The 9,720-nt window shown below is 42.2% G+C and overlaps 1 protein-coding gene across 1 annotated transcript; it reads right to left on the reverse strand.

Annotated features, from left to right (window-relative positions):
* Positions 1 to 700: 700 nt before the first annotated feature.
* Positions 701 to 2,235, reverse strand: LOC132254292 (vegetative cell wall protein gp1-like). Its single transcript, XM_059739595.1, has 4 exons — positions 1,869 to 2,235; positions 1,576 to 1,676; positions 861 to 1,116; positions 701 to 741 (listed from the first exon to the last, which is right to left on the reverse strand). The coding sequence occupies exons 1-4, from the start codon at positions 2,233 to 2,235 to the stop codon at positions 701 to 703; spliced, it is 765 nt and encodes a 254-aa protein (XP_059595578.1).
* Between the last annotated feature and the right edge of the window lie 7,485 nt (positions 2,236 to 9,720).

The raw sequence follows: 9,720 nt of genomic DNA on the forward strand, positions 1-9,720 counted from the left end.
AAAGCTTGAAATGGAAGAAGAAAGTTCGAAATCAAAGAGGCTTCAATAGATTATCAACTTTGAAAGCATAAAACAAACTCTAAGACTTAAATAATTAAGTTAAAACTCGACTTATCCTATTTTATTTTTGAGAAATTATCTTTAACAACCATAGAGAATGATTCAAAAAAACTTTTAAAAATTTTAAAATTTAAGCAAAAATTAACTAAAATACCAAAATAACTTAGTATTAACAACAAAACTTCCTTTCTCAACTCTCCCCCCAACCAAGCTGAACATTGTCCCCAATGTTTCAAAAGCGATTAAAAATAAAGGGAGGAAGTGGTACCTCCTGAGTGAGACAAAGTCTGAGTGTATAGGAGGTATGGAATACCTTAAACCACATGTTCCAAAGACAAAAGAGTAATGAGAAAAAGGAATATAATCAAAAAGGATATATATATATATATATATATATATATATATATATTACTTGTAAAAGGAATATACAATGTATGATTTCAAGTAATACTTCCAATCCCAGTTTATAACACATGCAAAAGATGGGATTTACAAGTCTAATATATAATGTAAATCATAAAAAGATCAGATATGAGTGGGGTCATGTGATGGCTCTGCTCTGATCTCCTCCTCTGGTATAGGCTGCTCAGCTGGCAAGCTCTCCTCATCTGGCACTAGAGGCTCGGATGGTGCAGATCTATCATGCCCAAGAGGAGTCTGCATACTCAGATGCTGCTGAATCTGATGAAGGATCGTGGTATGCTGAGCTTGAGTAGCAATGATCTGATCCTGGTGTGCACGAATAGTGGCCATCTGGTGGATAATAGAATCCTGAGCAGTGCTCAGTGTCCGCAATGAACGCTCTAAGCCTCTGAATTCTGTAAGAGAAATGGTGACAGTGGGCTCAGATGGAGGAGGAGGTGCTGGGGTAGCTGGCGCGACTGGTGGAGCACCCTGAGTGATAGGAGAAATAGGATGTACAGGCTCAGGAATATGCTCTGAGGGATGTGCTGCAGGGGCAGGAGGTGGTGTCTCTGTGAGAATCTCATCCTGCTCGGCCTGAGGTATCTGCTCATCTCGGGGTAGCTCTGGAGGTGCAGGCACAGCTGGGGCTCCCTGGGGTGCAAAATAGGCTACCAAGTGATGCCATTTGTCGAGAGAGAAGTCCTCTCGGCAATGGCGGCGCCTCTCAAGACGGGGCTCTTCAGGATAGCCCAAGTGCTCTAAAATCTGGCAGAGGAGCCTCGGAAATAGTAATGGGATGCCATCTGCCCTCTGAAGCTTCTTCTGATGGACTTTCTCTTCAAAATGAAGAAGAGAAGTCATAATCAAATGATGAGGGCCGAAGAAATAGCCTTCAGAAATCCTGAATAACGCCTCAAGTATAGCTCCTCTCCTCTGAACCTTATGCTGAAGGGGGAATAGGTTGGCACGCAGGAGCACATCAATGAGGAGCATCCCAGATGGAAGCTCTCTCCTGGTCAATACCGAGGCTGTAGAAGTCCCCCTGGACAAAATGCGGACCATGTCACTCTGAGAGAATGAGGACCACTCCCTGAAATCTGCCTGAAATACGGGCTCATAAGGTATATGGAGGGCCTCAGCAATGTGACGAGCTCCAATGGCACCCTGACGTCCGTCTATAGTAAACTGGATGAGGGTAGGATTGCGGAGACCTCGAGTAGTCATAGATTGATAAAAATCTATAACTACTCTGGGATAGTAGAATTGCCTAGGAGTGAGAAAAGACTCCATGTGATACCTCTGCAGCAGTCGGAATGAATCTCTGAGCTCTGGCTGCTGTCTGAGGGCCTCTATATCAAAATAGGTCTCAGAATGGAAGGGTCGATCTCTGCAATCCAGGTTACCCTCAATCGGCGGTCCAGCTATCATGGGACGCCTGATAATGGCCTCGGGAGGCATGTCGACTGGAATCCGAGGTTCCTCTGTAGCTGGTTCTGGCTGAGGTGCGTGGGATGGCTCTCCAGGACCCGAGAACCTGGACCTTTTCGCAGGGGGCCGAGAAACAGGGCTCGTGGCCTGTTCGACTGGTGGCACAGGGTCCGCGGGTGGCCTCCGGGTGGGGTATCGGCGCTGAGAAGGAGCTTCCCCCTCAGATGGGGGAATGGCCGGGGCCTGAACGGGAGGTGAAGGTGCGGCTCCCATGGCGGCTCGCTGTGGCCGAGGTGTCGGTGAGGATGGGGAGGCGGAAAGGCCTCCTCTGGTCTTCGCCATGGCCGAAATGAAGGGAGATGGGTGTTCGGGATTCCAGAGGTTTTTCAGCTGGTGCTTAAGAGAGTCCTTTGAGCTTCTGGACTTCAGGGGTTTATATAGGAATGAGGTTTAAGGGGTTTCTGATCTTTTAAAATTTTCCAAGGCAACCGAAAAGTCGTTTTTGGACGTTAGGCACAATTTCGGGGGTAAAATTTTAATTTAAAAGTCGGTTTTAAATTTTTAGAAGTTAAAATTTTACCGTGCGAAATTTTCGCACCTTGGCCTGCAAATTTCGCACCTTGGAATTGGGTGTGCGAAAATGGCACCCCTTTGGCTGATGATTTCGCACGTTAAAAGGGGGTGTGCGAAATTTTCGCATCTTGAATAGTGGTGTGCGAAATTTTCGCACACTATTTCGCACAGTGCGAAAATCAGCTTGAGGTGTGCGAAATTGGCACACGTGTGCCAGGAGAGGATTTCGCACAGTGCGAAAATTTTCGCACCTTCCACAGTGGTGTGCGAAATTGGATTTTAGGAAATTCGCACCTTGAAAAGGGATTTCGCACCTTGAAATTGATTTCGCACCTTGAGGTAGGGGTGTGCGAAAATGGCTTCTTTTGGCCCAAGGATTTCGCACCTTGGTTTTGGGTGTGCGAAATTTTCGCACCTTGAAATCAGGTGTGCGAAAATTTTGGCACCTTGAAATTGGGTGCTCTGCTTCCTTGATTTTACTCCCCTGTTCTGCTTTTGAAGAGCTCTCCTCACCTTTCATGATTTTTTTCTGAAATTTATCATGAAAATTGACTTGAATTAAGACAAAATAAACTAAGATTTAAAGAAAAATTAAAATATAAAGAAATAAAAATACTAATATAACTATAAAACTATAACAAAAATTCATGGACTTCTTTAGCCCATGATACCCTGCTTTTCCTCAAAGTTGTGGTGGTTCAAGGAAGTTGATCTCCTCCTTGTCTGTACTGTAAGGCTCTATAAATGGCTTGAGACGATGGCCATTGACTTTGAAGGTTTGATTGCCTGTGGGATTGAATATTTCCACCACTCCATTGGGATGCACTTCATGAATTATGAAAGGACCCGTCCACCTTGATTTCAATTTACCTGGAAAGAGATGAAGTTTAGAGTCATAAAGCAAAACTTTTTGTCCTTTGGTAAAATTCTTCTGATTTACCAACTGATCATGCCATTTTTTCAATCTTGCTTTTGCAATTTTTGAATTGAGGTATGCATCATTCCTCAATTCCTCTAATTCATTCAAATCTAAACATCTCTTTAACCCGGCTCTTGACAAATCCATGTTGAGCTTTTTGATTGCCCACCATGCTTTATACTCAATTTCCACTGGAAGGTGACACGCTTTGCCATAAACAAGGCGATAGGGAGACATTCCTAGAATGGTCTTGTAAGCGGTCCTATAAGCCCATAAGGAATCCAGGAGCTTGATAGACCAATCCTTCCTATTCACTTTGACCACCTTCATCAATATATTCTTGATCTCACGGTTGGCTAACTCAACTTGGCCACTAGTTTGAGGGTGATAAGGTGTAGCTACCTTGTGCTTAACCCCATATTTGGCTAGAAGAGTCTCAAAAGGTTTATTGCAAAAGTGGGTTCCCCCGTCACTTATAATGGCCTTTGGCACTCCAAATCTTGCAAAGATGTTGTCCTTGAGGAATTTAAGTACCACCTTATGATCATTGCTCCTACATGGGATTGCTTCTACCCACTTAGAGACATAATCCACTCCTACCAAGATGTAGGAATGTCCAAATGACATTGGAAATGGTCCCATAAAGTCTATACCCCAGACATCAAAGATATCCACTATTAAGATGGGGTTCAAGGGCATCATATTTCGGCGTGTTAGCTTACCAAGCCTTTGACACCGATCACATGCCTTACACATAGAATGGGCATCCTTGAAAAGAGAGGGCCACCAGAAGCCTGATTGGATCACTTTCATTGCTGTTTTCTGAGAGGCAAAATGACCTCCACAAGCACTGTCATGGCAATGGGAGAGAATTCCCGATTGCTCTTGCTCAGGAACACATTTCCTTATAATTTGATCTACACAATATTTGAAAAGAAAAGGTTCCTCCCAATAATAGGCATGGATCTTAGCCAAGAAATGCCTCTTGTCTTGAGCACTCCACTCACTTGGTACTTCTCCAGTAACCAAAAAGTTTGCAATGTGAGAATACCATGGAGCTACATCTACTGACATGAGAGACTCCTCAGGGAAGTCATCATTGATAGGTAGACCATGTGAGTCATGTGATATCACTAGTCTGGACAAGTGGTCAGCTACCACATTTTCTACCCCCTTTTTATCCCTGATTTGGAGATTGAATTCTTGGAGCAAAAGAATCCATCTTATCAATCTTGCCTTGGCATCCTGCTTGGTTAGCAAGTACTTCAAAGCAGAATGGTCAGTGAACACTACTATAGAGGACCCTACCAAATAAGCACGAAACTTATCCAAGGCAAAAACTACAGCCAACAACTCCTTCTCAGTAGTTGTGTAGTTCTTTTGAGCCTCATTCAAAGTTCTGCTTGCATAATAGATCACATAGGGCTTTCCATCTTCTCTTTGCCCTAAAACAGCCCCCATAGCAAGATCACTTGAATCACACATTACCTCGAAAGGTAATTTCCAATTTGGGGCTCTCACTATTGGTGCAGTTGTGAGGAATTGCTTCAATTCCTCAAAACTTCTCTGACACTTCTCATCCCACACAAACTTGGCATCCTTTACCAAAAGCTCACACAGAGGTTTTGAGATTTTTGAGAAATCCTTAATAAACCTCCTGTAGAATCCTGCATGTCCAAGGAATTGCCTAATTCCTTTAACATTTGTGGGAGGTGGCAACTTAACAATAAGTTCCACCTTTGCCTTATCTACCTCAATGCCATTTTTGGAGATGATATGTCCTAAGACAATTCCTTTTTGTACCATAAAATGGCACTTCTCCCAATTTAGCACTAGGTCTTTCTCAATACATCTATGGAGAACAGCTTCTAAATGCATCAAACACTCCTCATAAGAACTTCCATATACAGTGATGTCATCCATGAAAACTTCCATGATGCGTTCGACCATGTCACTGAAGATGCTTAGCATGCATCTTTGGAAAGTTGCAGGAGCATTACATAGACCAAAGGGCATTCTCCTATATGCAAAAGTACCAAAGGGACAAGTGAAAGTTGTTTTCTCTTGATCTTCCAAATCAATTTCTATTTGGAAGTACCCTGAATAACCATCTAGAAAACAATAGAAAGGATGTCCTGAGACTCTCTCAAGGACTTGGTCCATGAAAGGCAGTGGAAAATGGTCCTTCCTAGTTACTGAATTCAACCTCCTATAGTCTATACACACCCTCCATCCTGAGGTAGGACGTGTAGAGACTTCTTCCCCTTTCTCATTCTGGATCACAGTGATTCCAGATTTCTTTGGGACTACTTGGGTGGGACTCACCCACAAGCTGTCTGAAATGGGATATATGATCCCAGCTTGAAGTAGCTTCAAAACTTCACTCCTCACCACCTCTTGCATGTGAGGATTCAGTCTCCTTTGGGGTTGCCTCACTGGTTTTGCATCATCCTCCATATAAATATGATGGGTACAAACCAAAGGGCTAATCCCTTTCAGATCAGAAATTTGCCATCCAATGGCTTTCTTACATTTTCTGAGGACTCCTAAAAGACTATCCTCTTGATCACTAGTGAGGGTTGAGGCAACCACTACTGGACATTTTTCATCATCCTCCAAGTATGCATACTTCAACTCCACAGGAAGTGGCTTTAAAATAAGCTTTGGAGGGTCCTCCACAGCAACTCCTTGTGAGTCTTCCTGGTTGAACAGTGGTAAGATCTCTTCCCGTCTCCTCCAAGGAGACATAATGGCTAGCACATCAGAGGGTTCAGGGAACCCATCTTCAAGGATTTCCAGGTTTTCATTCAAGCTCTCCTCTAAACTCTTGTCACAGTGCTCTTCAACCAAAGTGTTGATCAAACATACTTCCTCAAATCCTCCCTCCTCTTCAGGGTAAAGATGCCTCTTACATAAGTGGAATATGTTTACTTCCAAAGTCATGTTTCCAAATGTGAGCTGCATCACCCCATTCCTACAGTTAACAATGGCATTTGAGGTAGCTAGAAAAGGTCTCCCTAGGATGATTGGCACATAATTTTCTTCTTTGACAGAGGAATCAGTATCAAGCACCACAAAATCCACAGGATAGTAGAATTTGTCCACTTGAACTAGAACATCCTCTATCACACCCCTTGGGATTTTGACTGACCTATCAGCTAAAGAGAGGGTCATGGTTGTAGGCTTTAATCCTCCAAGTCCCAGTTGTTTATAGACAGAGTATGGGAGCAAATTCACACTTGCTCCCAAATCTAATAAAGCTTTTTCCACATGTGTCCCTCCAATGTTGACTGATATGGTGGGACATCCCGGGTCTTTATACTTAACTGGGGACTTACTCTGGATGATAGCACTCACTTGCTCAGTGAGGAATGCATTCTTTGTCACCTGTAAACCTCTCTTGACTGTGCACAAGTCCTTTAGAAACTTTGCATATGTGGGGACTTGCTTGATCATATCAAGTAAAGGTATATTTACCTTCACTTGCCTCAGCACTTCAAGAATTTCAGATGAATTCTTGACTTCTTTCTTTCCATGTAAAGCTTGAGGAAAAGGGGGAGGCATATGTTTCTTCATCATATCCTCCTTAATCACTATCCTTGGTTCTTCCTCAATGCTTGATTTGGATGCACTTTCCTTCCCACTCTTCTCTTCTTGGTTTTTGCTCTCTTTAATCAAAGGTCTCTTTGACACGAGTTCTTCATCTTGCCTCACCTTAGGCAAGGGTTGATCAACCTCCTTTCCACTCCTCAAGGTTATCACAGCTTTGACCTCCCTCAACTTTAAAGAATCCCCCTCTTGGGTTTCAACTTCATGAACACCCTTAGGATTTTGGCTTGGTTGAGAGGGGAATTTTCCTTTCTCATTCACTGTGTTGAGGTTGGTAAGTCTAGAGATGGAGTACTGAATATTATCTATCTTATGATATAGATCATTTTGCATCCCATCCATTCTCTTATTTAGAGAACTCTCAACATTCTCTATCTTTTGGTGCAATTTGGAGTTGATTGCCCTTTGTTCACCCACAAAGTCATTCATGACTTTACTTAGGTTTGCAATGGCTTGCTCCACTGAAGATGGTTGTTGAGGTGCTTGGGTTTGGCCTTGTGGTTGGTATGGAGGTGGTCTTGGTTTCCAAGAAAAATTTGGGTGGTTTCTCCAGCTTGAATTATAGGTGTTACCATAGGGTGCATTGGTGTTAGGCCTAAATTGCCCCACAACATTGGCTTGATCACCTAACATTTCTCTCACGGCTGGCATGGTTGGGCACTCATCTACTACATGATCACATGATTGGCAAATGGTGCATGGCATGGCATGGGCTTGAGTTTCGGAAATAGCTTGGACGTCATGCATCTTTTTCAACTCAAGTTCTTCCAACCTCCTTGCTATTGTTGCCACCTTAGCTTTCATGTCCACATCTTCACTCAACATGTACATTCCAGCCTTTGGATTTTGGGTTTGTTGAGAGGGGAATTTTCCTTTCTCTCTTGAGTTGGGCTCATCCCATCCTTTTGACACCTCAGCCACATAACTTAAAAAGTCCATGGCTTCATCAGGATTCTTACTCATAAAATCTCCCCCACACATGGTCTCAAGAATTTGCTTCATGGAAGAGGACATTCCATCATAAAAATAGCTCACTAGGAGCCATGTATCAAAACCATGATGAGGACAAGCATTGATAGCCTCCATATACCTTTCCCAACACTCATGGAACTTCTCATTTTCTTTTGCAGAAAAGTTTGAGATTTGTCTCTTCAACCCATTAGTCCTATGGGTGGGGAAATATTTCTTCAGAAATTCAGCTTGAAGATCAACCCAATTCCTTATGCTCCTTGGCCTTAAAGAATTAAGCCATATTTTTGCCTTGTCCTTTAAAGTGAAAGGGAATAGCTTGAGTCTCATCAAGTCTATTGAAGCTCCTCCCTCTCTAAAAGTATTACATACCTCCTCAAACTCCTTAATGTGAGCATATGGATTCTCACTCTCCATTCCATGGAAAGTTGGTAGGAGGGGTACAATATGGGGTCTTATAACTAACTGCTCAAGAGGGGGCAGGATGCATGAGGGTGCACTCATCCTTGGGGGATGCATTCTATCCCTCATGGATAGGTATGCATTAGGATTACCCCCTTGACCTTGTTGAGAATTCTGATCCTCTGGTGGAGGGTCCATGATATTTACACAGATATCCAACTCTGTGTCTTGAGGATTTTCAATCCTTACTAATCTTCCCTCTTGGTCCCTAATCCAATAGGGCATACACAAGTTACTACTTACCTGAAATAAGACAAAAACAACAAAAACAAAAAGGAAACTAGAAAAAAAAAAAAAAATTAAAGTTAGGAAGAAAATGAAATTAATATTAACAACAGGAAAATGAAAGAAAATGAAATTAGTGAAAAAGGAATTCACCAAACTTGTGATGGAAATCACAAGTAGCCTCTAAAAGGTTGTATCACTGTATTGTGGCACCATCCCCGGCAACGGCGCCATTTGATTCTTTGAGCTTGACTTCCCCAGCCAGATCTTTTAATCAAAAATATTTATAAAACCTATGACCTTATACTGGAGTAGCAAAGCTACTATAGTATAGCAGTTCTAGGGTCGAACTCAGGGATGGGTTTTCACTCTACCAATGACAGACTCTAAATTAGAAATTGATTCTGATGATTTCCTTTAGCACAAACTTGAAGTTTAAAAGAAAATAAAATTGTTTTGAAAGTGGTGATTTAAACTAAACTCACATAGAACTAAGTAAAAAGGTGGAAGAAAGTAAGTCTCCCAGAGCTAAAGGTTGCTAGGTTCAAGTTCCAGATGCAAAGTGGAAAATTCCGGATTTTTCTCCTCGCATTGGGGATTTAACCTATAGTTATTTCCCGAACCGGTATAGGTTTGACAATGAAGTTTTAATCCATAAAAAGTCACTAGAGATGGTAGTTAAGATCCATTAATGGCTTAAGACACTATGGGCTATCACCTTGAATCACTTTCCAATGGCTCGTACATGATAACTAATGGACTGATATGGATCTAGCATTAAGCATCCACAGAGACCTTAAGCTTACCATGTATTGGCCAGTCAAAGTGATCCTAAGGGATTTAAGGCAAAACCTTGGCTTTAAAAACCATTTATGGACTTCAACCACCTGAATTCAATGCACGGAAACTTTCCACCTTTTAATCTGGACTTTTCACCTAGCTTCCTTTACTCCAAGAAACTATTGGTTTAGCCTCTCATCCTCTGGGAAAACATCCTCAGAGGGTGTTTGGCTTGCAAGAAAATAGAAAATAGAAGAGAGAAAATAAACAAAAAAAGATCTCTGTATTTC

The sequence above is a fragment of the Vitis vinifera genome, chromosome 9 (assembly GCF_030704535.1).
Source record: "Vitis vinifera cultivar Pinot Noir 40024 chromosome 9, ASM3070453v1".
In the NCBI taxonomy this organism is placed as follows: domain Eukaryota; kingdom Viridiplantae; phylum Streptophyta; class Magnoliopsida; order Vitales; family Vitaceae; genus Vitis; species Vitis vinifera.

What these genes read in the sequence shown, in the direction of transcription:
- LOC132254292 (XM_059739595.1), bottom strand. Translation starts at nt 2,235, where the DNA reads ATGGCGAAGACCAGAGGAGGCCTTTCCGCCTCCCCATCCTCACCGACA. An exon ending in TCCATATACCTTATGAGCCC is followed by an intron (nt 1,117 to 1,575) that starts GTATTTCAGGCA and finishes TTTGCACCCCAG; the next exon opens with GGAGCCCCAGCTGTGCCTGC. An exon ending in AGAATTCAGAGGCTTAGAGC is followed by an intron (nt 742 to 860) that starts GTTCATTGCGGA and finishes ATCCTTCATCAG; the next exon opens with ATTCAGCAGCATCTGAGTAT.